At 43.6% G+C, this 26,900-nt stretch overlaps 1 protein-coding gene across 3 annotated transcripts in view; it reads right to left on the bottom strand.

Annotated features, from left to right (window-relative positions):
* LOC129821110 (adenylate cyclase type 5-like) overlaps nucleotides 1-26,900 on the bottom strand; it is a 143,053-nt gene that overhangs the window by 35,206 nt on the left and 80,947 nt on the right. For all 3 annotated transcript variants that reach the window (XM_055878414.1, XM_055878412.1, XM_055878413.1), the window contains exon 4: nucleotides 116-227. In XM_055878414.1, the coding sequence (XP_055734389.1) occupies nucleotides 116-227 (112 nt within the window). The remainder of the gene's footprint in view (nucleotides 1-115; nucleotides 228-26,900) is intronic.

Below are 26,900 nucleotides of genomic sequence, written 5' to 3' on the forward strand. Positions count from 1 at the left end.
AAGGACTCCAAAGTGGGAGAAAGGAGTACTGTACAATCCTAGGGTTGCAGGGTTCACCTGTGTGTGTGTGTGTGCGTGTGTGTGCGCATGTGCGTGTGTGTGCATGTGTTCTCACCGCGGCCAGCTTGTCGAAGCGGGCAAAAAGTTCATTGAGTGTCATCACCAGCTCCTGGGCAGTACACTGGGACGCCAGACTGGTAAACCCCTCGATGTCCGCAAACAGGATGCTGCAAGACACACAAGCGCGCACACACACACACAGAGAAAGAGAGACATATATATAGAGAGAGAGGTAGAGAGAGAGAAAGGGTTAGCTCCAGTTACTTCAATAGAAAACATTCCAGGTCACTTTCTGATTCTTCCTTAATACTCGTCTTGGATCAGTACTAAGTAGCTCTTAACATACTGTATCTTGGCTGAGACATTGAACTCAGCACAGTGCTCAATACCTTCCAGCCAACCAGTTTTTGAATAAGGGAGCAGATAGAGCTGTTGAATGAAAAGCTAAATTAATTCTTATCTTTTTTTTCCACCCTGAAGTAATACAACTGGGTATAAAGTGGAGAAATTATAGGATAGTCTGAAAGTCATGATTGCTTCCTCCTCTCCAATACCCACGCTGCACCACTCTTACTGAATGGCATTGGCCGTTACCACGGGTACAGAGGTGGCTCTGACTCAAGGCTGATTGCCACTGGTCTATTCAATTCAATGGTACCATTTCTGAGAAACATGAGAAAAGTGATGCTTTTAATCAGCATTTTACCTTGGAAGGCTTTTTATTTTAAAGAAATTATGGTTTTATTGACCCTGGTCAGTGAGTTGACTGCTCTTCACTCTCCCAGACTCTACTTGGCATGATGGAAGATCCATGAACTTCTAATGAATCTTTGTTCCCATTTCAACAACTTTCTACCTGTGATGTGCTAGATGCCTTGCTTAATTAAGATGGCTGTAAAAAAAAAACTCAGATTTACTTGATCCTTTCTTTTGCTGCCCTAATTGCGGAATCATTGACATATCTTTTACCTGACAGTTATCTCGCTGCAATCCCCAGGGTTTGGAAGGCGGCCCATGTGCTCCCTCTCCACAAAGTTGGTGTTGACCCCTCCGACCTAAATAATTATTGCCCTGTCTCTAAACTGTCTTGCCTATCAAAACATTTTTGAATCTTTGATAAACTCGGATTAGGTCTTCCCTAGCTACAAAATGTATTCTAAGTGTTCATGAATATGGTTTCAAGCCAGGTCATTGCACCTTTATAGGCTTTGTTAAATAGCAGAAAACAAATAATTCAGTCAACATTCATACCGGTAATAGATTATGATGATATCGTCTATAATACAGTATATGAATGCAGCTGCCGCTGTATTGAAGCCCTTGGATGCAGTTTATCGTAGTGCACTGCACTTTATTACAGGCGACGGGTTCAGTACACATCACTGAATTCTGTATCAGAAATTAGGCTGGTCCTCTTTGAAGTCTCATAGATCGATGCATTGCACTCTTTTTGTTTATAAAGCCATCTTGAACAAACTTCCCCCGTACCTTCATTGTTAACCTACAGACGTACGAGCTCCCAGACCCGATCTTAGGGATTTCTAAAGCTGGAGATACCTTCCATCTCCACTGAGTTAGGTCCTCATCAAATCAAGCTTTATTTTTACAGCACATTTCAGACATGGAATGCAACACAATATGCTTCACTCGAAGAAAACTAAGAAAAACAATGAAAATAAAAACTGAAATATTTACTACACAACAAACATAAGAGGATAAAAGACAAAATAATAACTATAAAAATGGAACGACTAAAAAGCAACCTAAGGAAAAGCAAAGCTTTGGGATAGTTAAAAGGCCAGTGCCAGAGGACCTGAGGGAACTACTGGGTAAAAGCATGTCTGAAGTATTGGGGTGCCAAAAACCAATAGAAGTATCTTAAAATGTATTTGAAAACTCACAGGCAGTCAGTGCAGAGACCTTAAAACCTGTGTAATGTGTGCTCTCCGTCTGGTCTTGGTCAGTACCCGTGCTGCTGCATTCTGTATGTTTTGCAGTTGACCAGTGGCTTTCTTGGAGAGCATTACAGTAGTCAAGCCTGCTTGTAATACAAGCATGGATGAGTCTCTCTGTATCAGCCTGAGATAGAAATGTCTGCACCTTGGCAATGTTCCTTAGGTGGTAAAAAGCTATTTTGGTGACATTCCTAACGTGTGATTTGAAATTGAGTTCAGAATCTAAAATAACACCTAGGTTTTTTACCTGGTGTTTTATCTGTGCGGCCAGATTCTCCCTCTGTGCTTTGGCTCCAACAATAAGTACCTCCGTCTTGTCTTGATTTAGCTGGAGGAAGTTGTGTGCTATCCAAGTTTTTAAATCACTAATACACTCTAATAATCCTCTAGTGACACAGAAATGTAAAGCTGTGTAATGTCTGCGTAGCAGTGAAAATCAATGCTGTGCTTACTGATAACTCTGCCAAGCGGTAACATACATATACACAAGTATGTGGAAACCCCTTCAAATTAGTGAATTCAGCTATTTCAGCCACACCTGTTGCTGACAGCTGTATACAATTGAGCACACAGCCATGCAATCTCCATAGAAAAACACTGACAGTAGAATGGCCTTACTGAAGAACTCAGTGAATTTCAACGTGCCACCGTCATAGGATGTCACCTTTCCAACAAGTCAGTTCGTCAAATTTCTTCCCTGCTATCGCTGTCCTGGGCAACTGTAAGTGCTGTTATTGTGAAGTGGAAACGTCTAGGAGCAACAACGGCTCAGCCACAAAGTGGTAGGCCACCTTAGCTCACAGAACGGGATGGCCAAGTGCTGAAGCGCGTAAAAATCGTCTGACCTCCGTTGCAGAACTCACTACCGAGTTCCAAACTGCCTCTGGAAGCAACGTCAGCACAAGAACTCTCCGGGAGCTTCATGAAATGGGTTTCCATGGCTGAGCAACCTCACACAAGCCTAAGATCACCATGCGCAATGCCAAGAGTCGGCTGGAGTGGTGTAAGCTCACCACCATTGGACTCTGGAGTGATGAATCACGCTTCACCATCTGGCAGTCTGACGGACAAATCTGGGCTTAGCAGTTGCCAGGAAAACACTACCTGACCGAACGCATAGTGCCAACTGTAAAGTTTGGTGGAGGGGGAATAATGGTCTGGGGCTTTTTTTCATGATTCGGGCTAGGCCCCTTAGTTCCAGTGAAAGGAATCTTAACGCTACAGCATACAATGACATTCTAGACAATTCTGTGCTTCCAACTTTGTGGCAAAGGTTTGGGGTACGCCCTTTCCTCCCCAGTCTGTCCAGAAGGACATCATGATCAAAAGTGTTGAATGCAGCACTTAAATCCAAGAGGACAGAGAGCTGTTTGGCATTTATGTTGGCTCTAAGATCATTTACTACTTTAACTAAGTAGTAAATGTGCTGTTGTGGGCCTGAAAACCAGATTCTATATTTTTTCTTAAATACAGTTAAAAAATTATTTAGCTGTTTTAAAACCAATTTCTCCAGAAGTTTGCTTAAGAATGGAAGGTTAGAGCTTGAATGAAAATTTCTTCAGAAGGGGTTTCACCATAGCAGATTTTAGTGCAGTGGTGGAAAGTGCAGTGCAGTGGGGAAAGTGCCCGAGTGAGTGCCCAGTCACAGTCACCCAAGTCATAGACTGTTCGCTCTGCAACCGCACAGCAAGCGGTACCGGGGCGCCAAGTCTAGAACCAAAAGGCTCCTTAACAGCTTCTACCCCAAGCCATAAGACTGCTGAACAATTAACAATTAATCAAATGGCCACCGGACTATTTACATTGAACTGCATTGTTGGTTAAGGGCTTATAAGTAAGCATTTCACCTGTTGTATTCGGCGAATGTGACAAATAACATTTGATTTGATTTGATTAACAGTAGCTTGCACTTCTTCAGATATGCAATTAAAAACTGTTTTGAAGAAGGTGGTGGGGATAGCATTGAGAAGGCAGGTAGAAGGCTTAAGTTGTGATATCACTTTCCTGAGCATGTCTGTGTCAATCAAAAATAAATCCTAGTGCCTTTGCGAGGTAGGCTAGGGAACGTATCATTAAACTTCTCATCAGGTCTTGCTAGATGGATACCCTGCCTAATGTTTGTTATCTCTGAAATATGCCACAAACATTTATATATGGAGGAAATTTCAAATAGGTTTGTGTGGGTAGGATTTATCAGGCCATTAATGGTCAAGAAGAGCACTCTCGAATTATTCTGATTATTAGTTAGAAAAATTAGCCCGTCTGGAAATGTCTAATTTCCTTGTTGTGTATGCCAAGTTGCCCTCTCAGAATATCATAACGGACCTACAACTTTGACTTTCTCCACTTCCACTCTGCCTATCTGCAATTTCTCTTAAATGTATAAGTTTTCTCACGCATCCAAGGGTCTCTGTAACGATCATCCTGGGAAGAATGAGACCAAGGCGCAGCATCCTTTGAGTTCCACATAATTTTAATCACGAAGTGAAACTACGACACAACAAAACAATAAAGAATACGACGACCGAACAGCTACGTCGTGCATCCTAGCGGCACACAAACAAAAGAACAAGATCCCACACAGAAAGAGGGAAAAGGGCAGCCTAAGTATGGTTCTCAATCAGAGACAACGATAGACAGCTGCCTCTGATTGAGAACCACACCCGGGCAAACACATAGAAATAGACCACATAGAACCAAGACATAGAATGCCCACCCCAACTCACGCCCTGACCAAACCAAAATAGAGACATAAAAAGGATCTCTAAGGTCAGGGCGTGACAGTCTCTCCCTTTGGATGTGGCTTTTTTCAACTTTACTGGAGCTATGGCATCAATGCTTGCCCTTAATTTGCTATTAAAGTTATCAAATAAATCAACACGAGGAAGGCAAAATAGGTGATGGAGTATTGTTCATACACTCAGTAAAATCTGTAGCAACTTCAGAGGTAAGCGTTTCTTAATAATGCGTTCAGTATTACCCTGTGCTATGGGAAACAAGGTAGTACAAAATACACAGTGGTGATCAGATAAAACAACATCAACAATTGAGGATAAGTCAATAGAAAGCCCCTTGGTAATAACCAGGTATGGCGGCGGTTATGGGTTAGCCCAGTAACATGTTGGATAAAGTCCATAGAGCTCAAAAGATTCATAAATTCAATGGCCTTCGAGTCAGTCTCTTTGTCAACATGAATATTAAATTCACCCAACACAATGATTTTATCATAGTTCTCAAGGACAATAGACAATAGTTCAGATAAATCAGTAAAGAAAGTGGGGCAGTGCTTTGGTGGCCTATACAGGGTTACGGCCAGCACTGGTGGCTGACATTTAAACAGTATAACATGATGCTCAAAATACCCAAGTTGCCAAATGAAATGTCCTTACAGCTGAGAGCATTAGAAAAAATAGAGGCTGTCGCCCCAACCTTTTCCCTTTTCTGATAGAGCATGAAAAGCTGTAGTCTGGGGGAGGCTTCAATAAGAGAAGCACTACAGTCTGAAGACAGCCATGTTTCAGCTCAGTCATGTCATTGACAAGATAGGTTTTCCTATTGATTGTTCGAACATTTAAAAGCGCCATATTCAATGAGTGTGGGCTACTCTGCCTCTGGGGCATCTGCCTCGAGGTAACCAATGGAATAACTACCAAATTATTAACTTTACAACCATGTTTTCTGACAGTCTCCAATCTATCAGAATGGTAGCAGATGACAGTTTGTATAAACTCACTAGAAGTCGTAGTTAAAGGAACATAAATGATGTTACTCATAATAACCATAGTGCCGTGTCTACAGGAGTTGATATGCTTTCCAAGTCTTCTGTTGCTTATTCTGACAGGGAGAACTGGAGCACTACCAGACCCTGTCCGTCAGTCTTCAGTCTCTAAAACAGCTTCGATGTTGCTGAAAATAATCCTGGAAACCCTGCGGTTGGGGTGAATCCGGTCTCTTTTAAAAAGTGCTGGCTTCTTCCAAGCAAATCAAAGTTGTCACAAAAAGAGACATTCCTGTCATTGCAAACTTTCTTCAGGTACTCGTTTATGGCAAAGAGTTAGCTGAAATATTCCGAACCCCTTCGGTAGCACGGGAGGGGGCCAGAGATGATTTTTCTCGACCCCGTGCTAGCGAGGTTCTTTAAAAATGATTTGTAGTCCTCCCTCAGTTCCTCAGGCCGCTTAAACGAAGGTTGTTAAAACCTACATGAGTGACGATAATGCCAATATTGGAGTAGTTGGCCAGAACTGTGGGCAGGAGAGAGTTGATGTCATGGACACGGGCTCCTGGGTGACAGCGGACCTTAGTCGGTCCACAGACCGTAGGCAGGCAAATATCTCTCACCTTCGAGCTTCCCACAATGATAGTGATCGTGCTGGAATCCGATGGGGAAGCGACCTGCTGAACTGCGGTGGGCATGGGGGAGGATGCCACTGGGAGGCTGCCGGCTAATCTGGGCTGACTCCTGGGGCTGGTAGGTCAGTCTCAAGCGGGGCAAAGCTGTTTCAAAGCTGGATCAAATCTTCTCAGATAGAGGGGTGGCCAGACTGCCTCCCCGATCTCCTACACCTTGCGAGTATCCAGTCTCCCATGGGCCGCGGAGTTGAATTTAACCTGTCGGTTGGATTGAGACAGATCAACGCCACCCGACTCATCAACAGCTTTGCTATAGGAGGCATATAAAACTGCGGTCTAAGGCACTGCATCGCAGTGCTTGAGGTGTAACTACAGACCCGGGTTCGATCCCAGGCTGTGTTGCAGCCAGCCGCGACCAGGGACCCATGAGGTGGCGCACAATTGGCCCAGCGTGGTCTGGGTTTGGCCGGCCGGGATGCCCTTGTCCCATCGCGTTCTAACAACTCCTTGTGGCAGGCTGGGCGCATGCACGCTGACTTCGGTCACCAGCTGTACAGTGTTTCCTCCGACACATTGGTGCGGCTTGATTCCAGGTTAAGGGAGCAGTGTGTCAAGAAGTAGTGCGGCTTGGCAGGGTCGTGTTTCAGAGGACGCATGGCTCTCGACCTTCACCTCTTCTGAGTCCATACAGAAGTTGCAGCGATGGGACAAGACTGTAACTACCAATTGGGGAGAAAAGGTGTTTAAAAGTTACAAAAAATAATTAAAAAATTATGTAAGCTTGCAAAATCAGGATGATTTGTATGAGGCTAGGTAAATCTGCACCTTACTTGTGGAATAATCTCCTAAACCCTCTAAAATTTGATGATTTGGCGCCTCTAGGGCAATTCAGACAGCTGATTGAGGACGTTTTTACAGAACAATGTGTTTGTTTTCAATGATTGTGTTTTGTATCTCTGCTTTGCTTTTTGTAGTGTAGTGATGTGTATATTATTTTGTAATTCCAGGGCTCATCTGTAAAAGAGACCTTGGTCTCAGCATGACTCCCTGTCAAAACAAAATGTTCATGGGAAGACTTTCTGACTTTCTACAGTAACAATAGCCGCCGCCACAGCACCTTATCATATATGTTACCAATACGTCAGCCCCATTACCATTCCAGTGGGCTGACTACTTGACTGACTGTGCTGTGATAAATGCTAAAGACAAGTAGCTATCTACGCTATTGAAAAACACAATTACTTCTGGCTATGTGACTGTGCTGAGTGTTAGCAATCTATGCTATTGAAAAATGTATGTCCCAATGGTGTTGGAGAACAGAGGCTTTCTTCACTCAACACAGAGAGAGAGTGTGTGGAAGCAGGTAATCTTCCCTGAGAACAAGGTAACTGATAGGGCTGTCTATTATCTGTGTTTCCACTTGGTGGTCGGGACAGGACACATACACAACACTACGACAGTGTGGATGAAGATGAGCTCATCTAGTTTCACTTTTCTATATTCAATCTGGAGACAAAGAGAGAGAAGAGGCAGCGACAGCTCGATTTCAGCACTAGGCCATGGGGGGGACTGCCTGGGAGTCAGGTTGGCTTGACATGACATGATCGACTAATCTCTTGAGCTTCTGTTGACACTGGGAGTTGTTCTCAGGGACGTTGTGGCCCTCAGTTCCTTATCCAAGTCTGAAGGTTGGCTGTGAATGCTTGAATGGTTTCCGGAGAACATGCTATGCCGTTTAAAAGTGTACTCAATAGACAGTCCGTTAAGAGGCAGGCTGTCCATGAACTGATCCAAGTTTGACCTCACAACTACTATTAAACTCAGCAAAAAAAGAAACGTCCTCTCACTGTCAACTGCATTTATTTTCAGCAAACTTGACATGTGTAAATATTTGTTTGAACATAACAAGATTCAACAACTGAGACATAAACTGAACAAGTTCCACAGACATGTGACAAACAGAAATGGAATAATGTGTCCCTGAACAAAGGGGGAGTCAAAATCAAAAGTAACAGTCAGTATCTGGTGTGGTCACCAGCTACTGCAGTGCATCTCTTCCTCATGGACTGCACCAGATTTGCCAGTCCTTGCTGGGAGATGTTACCCCACTCTTCCACCAAGGCACCTACAAGTTGGGGGGGGGGGGGAATGGCCCTAGCCCTCACCCTCTGATCCAACAGATCCCAGGCGTGCTCAATGGGATTGAGATCCGGGCTCTTCGCTGGCCTTGGCAGAACACTGACATTCCTGTCTTGCAGGAAATCACGTACAGGACGAGCAGTATGGCTGGTGGCATTGTCATGCTGGAGGGTCATGTCAGGATGAACCTGCAGGAAGGGTACCACATGAGGGAGGAGGATGTCTTCCCTGTAACGCACAGCGTTGAGTTTGCCTGCAATGACAACAAGCTCACTCCGATGATGCTGTGACACACCGCCCCAGACCATGACGGACCCTCCACCTCCAAATTGATCCCACTCTAGAGTACAGGCCTCGGTGTAACGCTTATTGCTTCGACGAGAAACGCAAATCCGACAATCACCCCTGTTGAGACAAAACCGCGAGTCGTCAGTGAAGAGCACTTTTTGCCAGTCCTGTCTGGTCCAGCGATGGTGGGTTTGTGCCCATAGGCGACGTTGTTGCCAGTGATGTCTGGTGAGGACCTGCCTTACAACAAGCCTACAAGCCCTCAGTCCAGCCTCTCTCAGCCTATTGCAGATAGTCTGAGCACTGATGGAGGGATTGTGCGTTCCTGGTGTAACTAGGGCAGTTGTTGTTGCCATCCTGTACCTGTCCGGCGGGTGTGATGTTCGGATGTACCCGATCCTGTGCAGGTGTTGTTACATGTGGTCTGCCACTGCGAGGACGATCAGCTGTCCATCCTGTCTCCCTGTAGCTCTGTCTTAGGCGTCTCACAGTACGGACGTGCAATTTATTGCCCTGGCCACATCGGCAGTCCTCATGCCTCCTTGCAGCATGCCTAAGGCACGTTCACGTAGATTAGCAGCGACCCTGGGTATCTTTCTTTTGGTGTTTTTCAGAGTCAGTAGAAAGGCCTCTTTAGTGTCCTAAGTTTTCATATCTGCGACCTTAATTGCCTACCGTCTGTAAACTGTTAGTGTCTTAACAACCGTTCCACAGGTGCATGTTCATTAATTGTTTATGGTTCATTGAACAAGCATGGGAAACGGTGTTTAAACCCTTTACAATGAAGATCTGTGAAGTTATTTGGATTTTTACGAATTATCTTTGAAAGACAGGGTCCTGAAAAAGGAACGTATCTTTTTTTGCTGAGTTATATTGCTGAGTATATGTACAGTGGCAAGAAAAAGTATGTGAACCCTTTGGAATTACCTGGATTTCTGCATAAATTGGTCATTAATTTTGATCTGATCTTTGTCTAAGTCACAACCATAGATAAACACAGTGTGCTTAAACAAATAACACACAAGTGATTGTATTTTTCTTGTCTATATTGAATACATCATTTAAACTTTACCAGTATAGATTGGGGAAAGTATGTGAACCCCTAGGCTAATAACTTCTCCAAAAGCTAATTGGAGTCAGGAGTCAGCTAACCTGGATTCCAATCAATGAGACGAGATTGAAGATGTTGGTTAGAGCTGCCCTGCCCTACAAAAAAACTCACAAAATTTGAGTTTGCTATTCAATAGAAGCTTTGCCTGATGTGAACCATGCCTTGAACAAAATAGATCTCAAAAGACCTAAGATTAAGAATTGTTGACTTGCATAAAGCTGAAAATAGTTACATAAGTATCTCTAAAAGCCTTGATGTTTATCAGTCCACGGTAAGACATATTGTCTATAAATGGAGAAAGTTCAGCACTGTTGCTACCACTCCCTAGGAGTGGCCGTCCCGCAAAGAGGACTGCTAAAGCACTGTGCAGAATGCTCAATGAGGTTAAGAAGAATCCTAGAGTGTCAGCTAAAGACTTACAGAAATCTCTGGAAGATGCTAACATCTCTGTTGACGAGTCCACGATACGTAAAAAACTAAACAAGAATGGTGTTCATGGGAGGACACCACGGAAGAAGCCACTGCTGTTGAAAAAAACAGGTTTGCAAAAGAGATGTTCGCAAAAGAGCACCTGGATGTTCCACAGCGCTACTGGCAAAATATTCTGTGGACAGATGAAACTAAAGTTGCGTTGTTTGTAAGGAACACACAACACTATGTGTGGAGAAAAATAAGGCACATAACACCAACATCAAAACCTCATCCCAACTGTAAACTATGTTGGAGGGAGCATCATGGTTTGGGGCTGCTTGCTGCCTCAGGGGCTGGACAGCTTGCTATCGTCGACGGAAAAATGAATTCCCAAGTTTATCAAGACATGTTGCAGGAGAATGTAAGGCTATCTGTCCGTCAATTGAAGCTCAACAGAAGTTGGGTAATGCAACAGGACAACGACAAAAAACACAGAAGTAAATGAACAACTGAATTGCTTCAACAGAAGAAAATATGCCTTCTGGAGTGAACCAGTCAGAGTCCTGACCTCAACCTGATTGAGATGCTGTGGCATGACCTCAAGAGAGCAGTTCACACCAGACATCCTAAGAATATTGCTGAACTGATATAGTTTTGTATAGAGGAATGGTACAGAATTCCTCCTGACCGTTGTGCAGGTCTGGTCCACAACTACAGAAAATGTTTGGTTGAGGTTATTGCTGCTAAAAGGAGGGTCAACCAGTTATTAAATCAAAGGGTTCACATACTTTTCCCACCCTGCACTGTGAACGTTTACACACTGTGTTCAGCAAAAGCATGAAAATGTATAAATGTTTGTGTTATTAGTTTAAGCAGACTGTGTTTGTCTATTGTTGTGACTTAGATGAAGATCAGATAACATTTTATGACTAATTTATGCAGAAATCGAGGTAATTCCAAAGGATTCACATACTTTTTCTTGCCACTGTATCTAAAAAGGGAGGGGGGTGACTAAAATTGGGTAATTATATATTTTGATATATTTGTCTGTGTTCTTTTCTTTCATCACGGGATGGAGATAAAGACGACAGGGAAGAGAGAGAGAGAGAGAGAGAGAGGGGAAGAAAAGAGCAGCTTCAGAGACAAATACGCTCACATGAGTATCACAGGGTACACACAGCCCAGCTCCATGCCACTAGCAGCCCTGCCTGCAGGAAGATGAATGGGGACAAGATAAGATATGTCTATACGCTGAAAATAGAGCTGAAGGAACAGGGGCATAGAGAGAGACACAGAAGGGTGTTACGAGGTTATAAAATAATAATTGGGGGAGGTGGGGATGGTTCCATCTAGAGTCAACCTAGACAAAACCAGAGACAGTGGTTCTGTCCAGAAACAATCCTTAGTCTCTACCTCCAATCTGTTTATCTGAAAGGATTGGATAGGTATAAGCCTATCACAGGGCAAGCTGGAGCTACTCCCAGTAGGCTCATACTCCCATTGCTGGTGCTCCTCCCAGTAGGCACATTACAAGTGCTCCTCCCAGTAGTCTCATACTCCCATTACAGGTGCTCCTCCCAGTAGTCTCATACTCCCATTACAGGTGCTCCTCCCAGTAGTCTCATACTCCCATTACAGGTGCTCCTCCCAGTAGTCTCATACTCCCATTACAGGTGCTCCTCCCAGTAGGCTCATACTCCCATTACAGGTGCTCTTCCCAGTAGGCCCATTGCTGGTGCACCTCCCTGTAGACTCATACTCCCATTGCTGGTGCTCCTCCCATACTCCCATTGCTGGTGCTCCTCCCAGTAGACCCATACTCCCATTGCTGGTGCTCTTCCCAGTAGACCCATACTCCCATTGCTGGTGCTCCTCCCAGTAAGCCCATACTCCCATTGCTGGTGCTCCTCCCAGTAGACCCATACTCCCATTGCTGGTGCTCCTCCCAGTAGGCCCATACTCCCATTGCTGGTGCTCCTCCCAGTAGACCCATACTCCCATTGCTGGTGCTCCTCCCAGTAGGCCCATACTCCCATTGCTGGTGCTCCTCCCATACTCCCATTGCTGGTGCTCCTCCCAGTAGACCCATACTCCCATTGCTGGTGCTCCTCCCAGTAGACCCATACTCCCATTGCTGGTGCTCCTCCCAGTAAGCCCATACTCCCATTGCTGGTGCTCCTCCCAGTAGACCCATACTCCCATTGCTGGTGCTCCTCCCAGTAGGCCCATACTCCCATTGCTGGTGCTCCTCCCAGTAGACCCATACTCCCATTGCTGGTGCTCCTCCCAGTAGGCCCATACTCCCATTGCTGGTGCTCCTCCCATACTCCCATTGCTGGTGCTCCTCCCAGTAGACCCATACTCCCATTGCTGGTGCTCCTCCCAGTAGACCCATACTCCCATTGCTGGTGCTCCTCCCAGTAAGCCCATACTCCCATTGCTGGTGCTCCTCCCAGTAGACCCATACTCCCATTGCTGGTGCTCCTCCCAGTAGGCCCATACTCCCATTGCTGGTGCTCCTCCCAGTAGACCCATACTCCCATTGCTGGTGCTCCTCCCAGTAGGCCCATACTCCCATTGCTGGTGCTCCTCCCAGTAGGCCCATATTCCCATCACAATGACCACATATTGTGATTAGAAGGAGAGCCATCAAGCATTAGAGGAGAGGAGATGAGAGGGGAAGGAATGGGAAAGGGAGGATGGGGGATTCTGCCTTCCAATTGACCTTGGATAACTATAAATATGGATCCCCATTCTGGGGTTTGAACCAAGACAAATAATGACAATTTAAAGACTGCATTCTCCTTACTATATATTTTTTCATAATTCAAGAGTGCCTTGATCTGAAGTTAAGATTACTTAATTGGTCAATTGCAAACTAAGTCAAACTGAAGTTTGACTTCCACTTTTAACCCAACCCCTCCAAAAGAGACACACAGAGAGCTGCCACACTAGGAGCTGTTGTTGTTCCTTATCAATCTACATACATTACCCCATAATGACAAAGAGCCTTGCAGAAGTCACAACAGCAGGCAATGGCATCTAGGATTTGATACCAGCAACCCTCCGGTTGCCAGCTCACTTCCCGACAGATTTTTCCCGTCGGACCCGGGATTTGAACTGGCAACCCTCGCTTCTAACTGCCAGGCTACCTGCCGCTCCAAATGGAAGCTCCACCACTGTAGTATTTAAATACACTACCGTTCAAAGGTTTGGGGTCACTTAGAAATGTCCTTGTTTTTTAAATAAAAGCAAATTTTTTGTCCATTAAAATAACATCAAATTGATCAGAAATACATTGTAGACATTGTTAATGTTGGAATATGTATGGAATATCTACGTAGGTGTACAGAGGCCCATTATTAGCAACCATCACTCCTGTGTTCCAATGGCACGTTGTGTTAGCTAATCCAAGTTTATCGTTTTAAAAGGCTAATTGATCATTAGAAAACATTTTGCAATTATGTTAGCAGAGCTGAAAACTGTTGTTCTGATTAAAGAAGCAATAAAAATGGCCTTCTTTAGACTAGTTGAGTATCTGGAGCATCAGCATTTATGGGTTTGATAACAGGCTCAAAATGACCAGAAACAAAGAACTTTCTTCTGAAACTCATCAGTCTATTCTTGTTCTGAGAAATGAAGGCTTTTCCATGCGAGAAATTGGCAAGAAACTGAAGATCTCGTACAACGCTGTGTACTACTCCCTTTACAGAACAGCGCAAACTGGCTCTAACCAGAATAGAAAGAGGAGTGGGAGGCCCCGGTGCACAACTGAGCAAGACGACAAGTACATTAGAATATCTAGTTTGAGAATGCTGGCCTTCTAGGCAGAGTGCCTATGTCCAGGGTCTGTGTTCTTTTGCTCATCTTAATATTTTATTTTTATTGGCCAATGTGAAATATGGCTAGAATCCCGGAGTCGCCTCTTCACTGTTGACGTTGAGACTGGTGTTTTGCGGGTACTATTTAATGAAGCTGCCAGTTGAGGACTTGTCAGGCGTCTGTTCTCAAACTAATGATCAATTAGTCTTTTAAAATTATAAACTTGGATTAGCTAACACAACATGCCATTGGAACACATGAGTGATGGTTGCTGATAATGAGCCTCTGTACGCCTATGTAGATATTCCATAAAATATCTGCTGTTTCCAGCTACAATTATCATTTACAACATTAACAATGTCTACACTGTATTCCTGATCAATTTGATGTTATTTTAATGGACAAAAAATGTGCTTTTCTTACAAAAACAAGGACATTTCTAAGTGACCCCAAACTTTTGAATGGTAGTGTACATTTGTTGTTTACCAAGTGATAGCAACAGAATACTCTCAATTGTATTCGTTAGTTGTAGACTAACAGCGAAATGCTTACTTATGGGCCCTTTCCAAAAATGCAGAGAGAAAGAAAATAGAGGTTGTGAATTATAATTATGTCATGTGAATTATACTGTAATAGCCAGTCCCCCTGGTCTGTTTTCTGTGTGATCCTGGGTTGGCTGGCTGACACAGACACGGCGGAGCACTAGACCCAGCCAAGATCACCTCCCTTTAAACATAGATTATCAGCTTGTACTGTAGCTGAGGACAGGGGCGACATGGAGGCTAAATTTAGACACAAATATAATCCCTGTGCCTCCCACAACGAGCGGATTAAGAGCGCCACAAATATTATCTCCCAGGAAGCAGTATGTTCCGTTCTCCTAGGGCACGACCATATATGTATATTTGGGCTGGTTTGGAGGGGGTAGGTGGGAGCCTGGGCAGAAAACGAGAGCTGTGTCAGGTCTTAAAGCTCCATTTAATCGTTAGACGATGAATCATGAGATATTTAATGGAAGCATATCTAAGATAGTGTTGTTGTTGTTGTTTTTTTTACAAATGACACACAGTAACTTCCTATAGTACTTCACAGAAATCAAGGCATTTAGAGAAACAAGGGTCACCGTGCATGGGTGTCCTTCATTCAACTCTGCCCCAAAGCATGTCTTTCATGTTAGAGGCACATGTACAGCAGACACATTTTCTATAGAGGAATATGTTCTATAAAAGACTGTATTTATGTATGTATACAGGGCCTTCGGAAAGAATTCAGACCATTTGACTTTTCCACATTTTGTTAGGTTACAGACTTATTCTAAAATAGTTTTTTTCCATTTAACAATCTACACACATTACCCCATATATTACAAAGCAAAAACAGGGTTTTAGAAATGTTTGCTAATTTATAAAAAATTAAAAAACAGAAATATAAAATGTACATAAGTATTTAGACACTTTACTCAGTACTTTGTTGAAGCATCTTTGGCAGCGATAACAGCCTCGAGTCTTCTTGGGTATGATGCTACAACCTTGGCACATCTGTATTTGGGTAGTTTCTCCTATTCTTCTCTGCAGATCCTCTCAAGCTCTGTCAGATTGGCTCATACTCCATTGCTGCACAGCTTTTATCAGGTCTCTCCAGAGAATTAAGATCGGGTTCAAGTCCGGACTCTGGCTCGGCCACTCAAGGACATTCAGAGACTTGTCCCGAAGCCACTCCTGCGTTGTCTTGGCTCTGTGCTTAGATTCGTTGTCCTGTTGGAAGGTGAACCTTCAACCCAGACTGAGGTCCCGAGTGCTCTGGAGCAGGTTTTCACCAAGGATCTCTCTGTACTGACTAGTCTCCCAGTCTGTGCCGCTGAAAAACATCCCTGCTGCTGCCATCACCATGCTTCACCGTATGGATGGTGCCAGGTTTCCTCCAGACATGACGCTTGGCATTCATGCTAAAGAGTTCAATCTTGGTTTCATCAGACTAGAAAATGGCTTTTGGCAAACTCCAAGTGGGCTGTCATGTGCCTTTTACTGTAGAGTGGCTTCTGTCTGGCATAAAGGCCTGATTAATGGAGTACTGCAGATATTTTTATCCTTCTGGAAGGTTCTCTCATCTCCACAGAGGAACTCTAGAGCCCTGACAGAGTGACCATTGGGTTCTTGGTCACCTCCCCGACCAAGCCCTTCTCCCCAATTGCTCAGTTTGGACGGGCGGCCAGCTCTAGGAAGAGTCTTGGTGGTTCCAAACTTCTTCCATTTAAGAATGATGGAGGCCACTGTGTTCTTGGGGACCTTCAATACTGCAGACATTTTTTGGTACCCTTCCCCAGATCTGTGCCTCGACACAATCCTGTCTCTGAGCTCTACGGACAATTCTTTCGACCTCATGGCTTGGTTTTTGCTCTGACATGCACTGTCAATTGCGGGACCTTATATAGACAGGCGAGTGCCTTTTCAAATCATGTCCAATCAATTGAATTTACCACAGGTGGACTCCAATCAAGTTGTAGAAACATCTCAAGGATGATCAATGGAAACAGGATGCACCTGAGCTCAATTCATTAAAAAAATATGTGCCTTTATTTAACTTGGCAAGTCAGTTAAGAACAAATTCTTATTTACAATGACAGCCTACACTGACCAAACCCGGGCGACGCTGGGCCAATTGTGCTCCGCCCTATGGGACTCCCAATCACGGCCAGTTGTGATACAGCCTAGATTTGAACCAGGATGTCTGTAGTGACGCCTCCAGCACCGAGATGCAGTGTCTTAGACCGCTGCGCCACTCGGGAGACCACAGTTTTGAGTCTCATAGAAAAGGGTCTAAATACTTGTGTAAATAAGGTATTTCTGTTAATTATATTTAATAAAGTTGCAAACATTTCTACAAACCTGTTTTCACTTTGTCATTAAGGGGTATTGTGTGTAGATTGCTGAGGAAAAATACATATTTAATCAATTTTAGAATAAAGCTGTAACGTAACAAAATTTGGAAAAAGTCAAAGAGGTCTGAATACTTTCCGAAGGAACTGTATACAGTATCTATGAGTCACTGGGTGTATGTACCAGAAATTAAAAAGAAAAATACATTCACCAAAACAGGACTTTTTTGGGGGGTCAAAACAGAAAACATCAGATATTCATTGTGCAATAACTTTACCAAACAAGGTACACTGTGACCATGACCTGATGAAACCAGGCATGTTGAAGCCCTTACAACCACTCAGTCAGAGAGAGACAATATATTCGCATCAGCGTTATTGTGCTCATCCATTACATTATTTTGCTAAACTGTCAGAGATGATAAACAGATAGTCATATCTCATTTGCTCAATGGAATGTAACAATGGAATGAACCTTCTGTACTAACCACACAACCTGGTTTACAGGCTACAACAAGGCCATGCACTGGACTCGGGCAATGTCCCAATTTGAGTAAATCTACTGTAAATCGCTCCAAAAGGTTAATAATCTGCAAAACAACAAGGCCCAGAATGTAATAACAACCCTTTTACAGCTTGGGGTGAAACTGCTGAAACCCAGAGTTTCAGTTAAAACGTGACACCTGAGCTGCGAGGGAGTGAATGGCATTTTATTGTTAGGAATTTGTTTGTTACAGTACGCCTCCATGCTTGCTTGCTTCTGAGCTAGGCCTCGGCTCGCATGAAAGCGGCAGCCATGCCAGGGACCACGTCCAACATCCAACATCCCCCTGGGAAAGAATAAAGGGAGAGAGAGAGAGAGAGAAAAAAGAGAGAGAGAGAGAGAGAGAGAGAGAGAGAGAGAGAGAGAGAGAGAAAGAGAAAGCACTTCCTGCTTACATAGCTAGCCCGCAGAACCTGTTACGGGTCATCTCGCTGCCATGTCAAAAGGGGCTTCTGTCTTGACCCCTAACCTTGTTTCCCCCGGACCTCCTGGCACTGCCACAGACAATCAGCCTTTCATCTCCCGCCGCATAGCTTGACCCCTCAGCACTGTTGATGGTTGGGCTCTCCCCTCCTGCCGCCCTCATGGCCTCCCTGCCTCTCTCCATTTCACTCACCTCACTCTGCATACATTCCCCTCTCTCTCCCTCCTTCCCCTTTCTCTCCCTCACTCCCACCTTCTATGCCTCTCTTCACTTCACTCATCTCACCCTGCATATCCCCCTCTCAATCTTTTCCTTCTCTACCTCCCCTCTTCACAGTTCTCCTACCACACCTTCTGTCATTTTAGTTCTAATACTGCTGTCATATCAGGATAGTGTTCAGCTCTCTCTCTCTCCATCTCTCTCTATGATCCTGTCATGCCCAACCAAACCCATGTGTAGCTGTTACATTTGGCTGCTTGTCAGTTTGTATTTCCTCCTCTCTGTCCCTGGCTGCACACCTTCCTGTCAACTCTGTTGCTGTCCGTGGTCATGGCATAGCTCTACACCAGCATGCCCCAAAGACAAGCTTAGTGCCAGTCTTTTAGATATTGTACATTACAAAGCCATTCCCATCCATATTCTCAGCAGCCATTTTCTCTACACCCAGGTGACAACATCAGCTGGGAAGAAAGGGGGAAAGGGGGATACCTAGTCAGTTGTACAACTGAATGCCTTCAACTGAAATGTGTCTTCAGCATTTAACCCAACCCCAAGAGCGACCAGGGCTATGTTCTAATGTCCACTAGTACACCACTTGCAACCAGAAAAACTGAGGATGGATCAACTAGGGCTGTGGCGGTCATGAAATTTCATCAGCTGTTGATTGTCAAGCAAATAACTGTCAGTCTCATGGTAATTCACCGTTAATTAACATAAACACATTTAGCTTCTCCTGGCTTCCACACATGCAGACTTTTGGATTGTCTACATTTTAAAAAGTATAATAAATCCATATAATATAGCCTACACGTTCACAATAAATCCCTTATTTATTTTAGACAGATCTAAAGAAGCATGATATGAAGAAAATGTATTCTATTTCAGATGAAAAGAATAGCATACTCAGAGTTGTCCTTATGTTAGGTTCTGATGTGGCTATGCCAAATGGCTGTGGGCTACACTACTTCATTTAGCAGACAAGATTTGCTTAGAATTCTGTGGTATTATTTTATATTACTTTATTGTATGAAGAATACAATTATAAAATATAAATATTTTCTCTGAACGATTTGAGGGAGTGCGCACATGCGGCTATTCTGTGTTGAGCGGTTAACAAAGAAATAGGTACTCCTATATACTCAATTTAGAATTATTTAATGTAACTTTAGTTGTTCCACAAATGTTCGGCTATATGTTTTGATTTTTAATACATTGTAAGGCTGCATGATGAGACTCTAATGATGATTTGAAAAAAGTTGCTTGAAAGGCATTAGCTCTGCTTTGTTTTTTACGCAGGCTGTACACACTACAATAGTCTCTCATTCACAATTTGACAAGCACTTGATAATGCCTCGGATTTCAAAGTGGCATCCCCTTTGTGGCCGTAATGCACCCAATAAAAATATATGCCTTTTGCAGCCCGGAGTGCTGCGCAATCCCTGAGTGCTGCGCAATCATCACGTGATCGGGTCTATCTCACAGGCTACAAGTGAAGACAGACACTTCCGGGAGCAACTGCATGCATCCTTATCCAATTCCAAGGTGCATATTGAAGATATTGGAAGAACTGTCCACATTTACTTTTTGTCAGCCAACAAGATGAGTAGGCCTAATGAACAGCAAAAGCACTAGCCTATGTCAATCTACTATCCCCCATAGTACAAAAGTCAACCTATTCTATTCTGTGCAAGAAATAGATATTCCAAACATAGTCTGGGACAGTTGTGGGGTGCGATAGATCCAAAATGAATACAACCACTAGCATAAAAAAAAAAACGTTTTTACGCAATGTGGCTGACGCAAAAGAACAGAACGTTTATCTATAAGCACGAATGTTCCATTATGGGGAAAACACCATTATCAAAAGTGACCGCAAATGCGGTTATGCATGTAATGCTTCGATTATAAAGGTGTATTTTTATGGTGAAAATGATCTTCTCCAAACCTGAAACTCACGCGCTGCCAGTTAGGCTCTAAACCCCTCCTAAAGCAGATTAATGTGCTTAACTTTATGAAGCTATTTGGCCACTTTAGTTGTGATACAAACCTTATAAAAACATATAAGCCTATGGGCTAGGCTACATGAGGTGTGTGACTATGATTCGAAAAAGTCGCAAGAAAAGGCCGTTTCTTATGCTGGGCATCATGCACAAGTGTTAGGCTTATATTGTCACGCATCAGACTATTCTTGATTTAATCTTGTTAATCTTGTCTTTACACTAGATAATATATGTTTGAAATTTGTTTTGATTTAGAATGAACCATTATCATGCACCTGTCTCGAAACAGGCAACGGAAAAAATACATGTAATCTATGCACTTAAACAGCGAATGGAGGACGCTTTCCCTGTGGTTCATTTTCATGCCAGCCAGGTAGGCTAGACTCCTGTTGTAAAGCGAAGCAATACACTTAACATTAGGAAAGTTGATCAATAGTAGGCCTAGCCTATAGAAAGCTGATGGGATCCTCCTCTTTTTAATAGAGTCCACCAAAACTTGTATTTCTCACGCAATTGCATAGCCTATAGACATGTTGGCAACATGAGCTCATGGACGCTCATGAAGTAATTGATTAAATTTTCGATCACATTTACATTGATGTCAGAGTGATTAGAGGAACAATAGAGTGCTGAGTACCAGGCAGTTAGGAAGTTTGGTAGACTACTAATGACCAGCAGCAGCAGCATCAGAGCTTGGAGAAGCCTAATTACCGTGACTAAACGGTCACGTGGAATTTGACTGCCTTCATGAACGTGACCGCTGGTATGGCGGTAATATGGTCACCACAACAGCTCTAGGATCAACAACATTGTAGTTACTCCACAATACTAACCTAATTGGCAGAGTGAGAAGAAGGAAGCCTGGTGCTTTATACCAGAGACTGGGATGAATGAATGAATTCACATTTCAGCAGGACAATAACCTAAAACACAAGACCAAATCTACAACCTTTCCAAGATCATGTTTTCACTTTGTCATTATGGGGTGTTGTGTGTAGATGGGTGAGAGAAAAAAATATTGAATCCATTTTGGATTCAGGCTGTAACAAAAACAAAATGTGGAATAAGTCAAGGGGTATGAATACTTTCTGAAGGCACTGTAAATGTCTGTTGGTGGGGGAGGGGGGAGGAGATAGAATGTCCTCAAAGGAATGTCCATAGGGGGAGGAGCAGAGGGAAAGTGAGAAGTGAAGGACAGAGCTCAGCAGTATATCCTGTGCTGTTTGCTTTAGTGCTGTGCTGAACAAAGCAGAGTGTGTCAGTACTAGTTAGAACAGCACGAATATAAACTAACAGCTCCTGTAGGTGATATTATGTAATGTAAGGTACTAAAAGACCAGTCTGGCTGCCACTGTGGACTGCAGCACAACTGCACTGCAGCCTGCAGTCAAGCACCTGGCAGACACACAGACACATGCAGAGCTGCAGCAGTATGGACTTGTCTCTCCTTACTGTAGCACACAGGGATGGAGTGGAGAGTTTGCATGAGAGAGACAACAGAGTGAGAGCGACAGAACTCAGAGTTCAGTTCATGAATTGAGTTCAATATATGAATATCGTAATAAAAAATGTCAGCCAAAGGCCATGTCCTGGTGCAAAATGTATCTGTCCTCAGTTGGGACAATGGCACAAACTGCAAAATGCCCAACTTCTGTCAATACGTCTCCTTCGCCACTAGGGGCGATAAAGTCCTAGACCAATATTATTCAACCCACAAGCAACCATATAAGGCCCACCCTCTTCCCCCCTTTGGCAAATCAGATCATGTCTCTATACTCCTGCTTCCTCTTTATAAACAGAAGCTCAAACAGGAAGTAACTGTGACGCGCTCCTTAGAGAAATGGTTTTCAGAATCGTAGGCTATGTTGCAGGACTGCTTTGCTAGAGCTGACTGGAATATGTTTCGGGACTCCGGCAATAGCATCAACAAGCTAACCACCTCCGTCTCGGGCTTCATCAGAAAATGCATCGCCGACGTAGTCCCCACATTGAGCTTTTGCTGCTTTCCCCTTTTTCCCTCTGGATTAACACAGAGGTACACACTAAGCTAAAGGGCAGAGCTATTGCACTCAGGGCTATCACAGCCGACCCCGAATCTGAATACACGAATGTGTACAAGTAGTCCCGCTGTGACCTCCGCAGAGCCACCAAACAGGCAAAACGACAATATGTGACTTGTTTCAGGAAACTAGACATACGTCATGCTTCACTACTTCACATTTGAACATAAAACATAATTTTTTATCAAATTATTTTTTGGGGGCAGAAATGTCTTCTGAAATGTGAAATTTCATGGGCCTTAATAACAAACTTGTATGCCATCTGTAAATACAAATAAATACTTGTATGCCATCTGTAAATACAAATCAAATTGTTAAATTTCGAACCTAGTTGGCTTAGCCACGGAAAAAGCCAGGAACCTTCCCGCTAGCCACGATTGGAAGATATCACAAAGAACTGCACAAGTGTTGCTAAGGCTCTCCACTTTCCAGAGGACCGAGTTTTGAATCCCATCCGCTAGCATGCTAGCCGCGGCCTGCTAGCTGTCCAGAGCACATCGGACTGTTAGCTTAAGAGGCCCACCGGACAAATGCTCTGGCCACTATACCTATTCTGCAGAAATGGCCTGGTTTACCACACGAAGCCCTGCTGATCCGTCAGCAGCACGAGGGGGCCACAACAGACTTTCTTCCGTTGCGACGTCCCTCCAAGGCCCTTCTGTTAGCTTGCTAACCCCGGCCCGCAAGCTGCCTGAAGCCACTCACTGGACTCCTATGATCACTCGGCTACGCATGCCTCTCGCTAACGTCAATATATTTGTCCGTTGCTGTTTTGGTTAGTATTTATTGCTTTATTTCACTGTAGAGCCTCTAGCCCTGCTCAATACGCCATATTTAACACTTTAGTTCCACCTATCACACATGCGGTGACATCACCTGGTTTAAATGATATTTCTAGGGACAATACCTCATTCATCGTCACTCTATGCATAGGTTTACCCTCATTGTATCCACATCCTACCATACCTTTGTCTGTACATTATGCCTTGAATCTATTCTACCGTGCCCAGAAATCCGCTCCTTTTACTCTATGTTCTGAACGTACTAGACGACCAGTTATTTTAGCCTTTAGCCGTACCCTTATCCTACTCCTCCTCTGTTCCTCTGGTGATGTGGAAGTTAATCCAGGCCCTGCAGTGCCTAGCTCCACTCCCATTCCCCAGGCGCTATCATTTGTTGACTTCTGTAACCGTAAAAGCCTTGGTTTCATGCATGTTAACATTAGAAGCCCCCTCCCTAAGTTTGTTTTATTCACTGCCCTAGCACACTCTGCCAACCCGGATGTCCTAGCCGTGTCTGAATCCTGGCTCAGGAAGACCACCAAAACCCCTGAAATTTCCAACCCTAACTATAACATTTTCAGACAAGATAGAACCGCCACCGGTGTTGCAATCTACTGCAGAGATAGCCTGCAGAGTTCTGTCTTACTATCCAGCTCTGTACCCAAACAATTCGAGCTTCTACTTTTAAAATTTCACCTTTCCAGAAACTAGTCTCTCACCGTTTCCGCTTGCTATAGACCACCCTCTGTCCCCCGCTGTTCCCTGGACACCATATGTGAACTGATTGCCCCCATCTATCTTCAGAGCTCGTACTGCTAGGTGACCTAAACTGGGACATGCTTAACACCCCGACCATCCTACAATCTAAGCTTGATGCCCTCAATCTCTCACAAATTATCAATGAACCCACCAGGTACAACCCCAAATCCGTAAACACGGGCACCCTCATAGATCTCATCCTAACCAACTTGCCCTCCAAATATACCTCTGCTGTTTTCAACCAAGATCTCAGCGATCACTGCCTCATCGCCTGCATCCATAACGGGTCTGCGGTCAAACGACCACCCCTCATCACTATCAAACGCTCCCTAAAACACTTCAGCAAGCAGGCCTTCCTAATCGACCTGGCCTGGGCATCCTGGAAGGATATTGACCTCATCCTGTCAGTAGAGGATGCCTGGTCATTCTTTAATAGTGCCTTCCTCACCATCTTAAATAAGCATGCCCCTTTAAAAAACGTAGAACAAGGAACAGATATAGGCCTTGGTTCTCTCCAGACCTGACTGCCCTTGACCAGCACAAAAACATCCTGTGGCGTTCTGCATTAGCATCGAATAGCCCCCGTGATATGCAACTTTTCAGGGAAGTTAGAAACAAATATACACAGGCAGTTAGGAAAGCTAAGGCTAGCTTTTTCAAGCTTCATTGAAGGCTCCCTGGTGAAATTTGCATCCTGTAGCACAAACTCAAAAAAGTTCTGGGACACTGTAAAGTCCATGGAGAATAAGAGCACCTCCTCCCAGCTGCCCACTGCACCGAGGCTAGGAAACACTGTCACCACCGATAAATCCACTATAATTGAGAATTTCAATAAGCATTTTTCTACGGCTGGGCATGCTTTCCACCTGGCTACCCCTACCCCGGTCAACAGCCCTGCAATCCCCACACCAACTCGCCCAAGCCTCCCCATTTCTCCTTCACCCAAATCTGGTAGTTGATGTTCTTAAAGAACTGCAAAACCTGGAACCCTACAAATCAGCCGAGCTAGAAAATCTCGACCCTCTCTTTTTAAAATGATCTGCCGAAATTGTTGCAACCCCTATTACTAGCCTGTTCAACCTCTCTTTCTTATCGTCTGAGATTCCCAAAGATTGGAATGCTGCCACGATCATCCCCCTCTTCAAAGGGGGAGACACTCTAGACCCAAACTGCTACAGACCTATATCTATCCTGCCCTGCCTTTCTAAGGTCTTTGAAAGCCAAGTCAACAAACAGATTACCAACCATTTTGAATCCCATCGTACCTTCTCAGATATGCAATATGGTTTCAGAGCTGGTCATGGGTGCACCTCAGCCATGTTGGACCACAGAGTGAAGGAAAAGCAGCCAACAAGTGCTCAGCAAACTCCTCCTAGACTGTTGGAAAAGCATTCCAGGTGAAACTGGTTGAGAGAATGTCAAGAGTGTGCAAAGCTGTCATCAAGGCAAAGGGTGGCTATTTTGAAGAATCTCAAATATAAAATATATTTTGATTTGTTTAACACTTTGGTTACTACATGATTGGTTACTACATGGTTACTACATACATATGTGTTATTTCATAGTTTTGATGTCTTCACTATTATTCTACTATGTTGAAAATAGTAAATATAAAGAAGAAACCTGAAATGAGTAGGTGTATCCAAACTTTTTACTGGTACGGTATATACTACCATTAGTATATTACCATAAGTATTTATATATCCTACTATTGCTACCCAAGCTGGCTGGTCATTCGTTCTATCGGTTCGGTTGCCAGGGATGCGACCATGTCATTCAGTCTTTTTGTTCTGTATCTATGGATGCGACCCAGTCATTCGTTCTAAATGTTCCATGTTCCACTAAATGTTCCACTGGCTGGCAACGTTCTTATCCCTTGCTTGCTAGCTAGCCAACTACGGCTAACTTACAGTCACGTCAAACAGTGCAGCCAGAATAACAGCAGTAGCAGCATTTGCATTTGTTTCAGCTGTTTTCTACTGACATTTATTTGGATACATCCATAACAATGAGCTAACGAGGCGCGATTTCGACTGGCATAGAAAATGTGCTCAATCGTCAGCAAATGTCGAAGAGACAGACCGCAATGTTTATATAAACTCTGCTGTTGAAAACTAAATGTTAGTCTAAAAGAAATGTGAGATGTCTAGATGCTTTTTATAGTGGCGATCAAGTTCATAACTTTTTATAGTGGAGATCAAGTTCATAACTTTTTAGTGGAGATCAAGTTCATAACTTTTTATAGTGGAGATCAAGTTCATAACTTTTTAGTGGAGATCAAGTTCATAACTTTTTATAGTGGAGATCAAGTTCATAACTTTTTATAGTGGAGATCAAGTTCATAACTTTTTAGTGGAGATCAAGTTCATAACTTTTTATAGTGGAGATCAAGTTCATAACTTTTTATAGTGAGATCAAGTTCATAACTTTTTATAGTGGAGATCAAGTTCATAACTTTTTATAGTGGTCCCGTGTGGCTCAGTTGGTAGAGCATGGCGCTTGCAACGCCAGGGTTGTGGGTTCATTTCCCACGGGGGGACCAGGGTTCAATTCCCATGGGGGGACCAGGATGAATATGTATGAACTTTCCAATTTGTAAGTCGCTCTGGATAAGAGTGTCTGCTAAATGACTTAAATGTAAATCAAGTTCATAACTTTTTATAGTGGAGATCAAGTTCATAACTTTTTATAGTGGAGATCAAGTTCATAACTTTTTATAGTGAGATCAAGTTCATAACTTTTTATAGTGAGATCAAGTTCATAACTTTTTATAGTGGAGATCAAGTTCATAACTTTTTATAGCGGAGATCAAGTTCATAACTTTTTATAGTGAGATCAAGTTCATAACTTTTTATAGTGGAGATCAAGTTCATAACTTTTTATAGCGGAGATCAAGTTCATAACTTTTTATAGCGGAGATCAAGTTCATAACTTGCCACGCTGGGCTGATGAGACAGTGGTGTGCGCAGTCAGATGGAACAGACTAATAGGCATTTTAACATCATAGATTTTGCCGGTGGTAACTTGTGGAATAGACACCGGTTGGAATGCGTTTTTAACCAATCAGCATTCAGGATTAGATCCAAACATTGTATAAA

Source organism: Salvelinus fontinalis, chromosome 23, assembly GCF_029448725.1.
Source record: "Salvelinus fontinalis isolate EN_2023a chromosome 23, ASM2944872v1, whole genome shotgun sequence".
Taxonomy (NCBI): Eukaryota; Metazoa; Chordata; class Actinopteri; order Salmoniformes; family Salmonidae; genus Salvelinus; species Salvelinus fontinalis.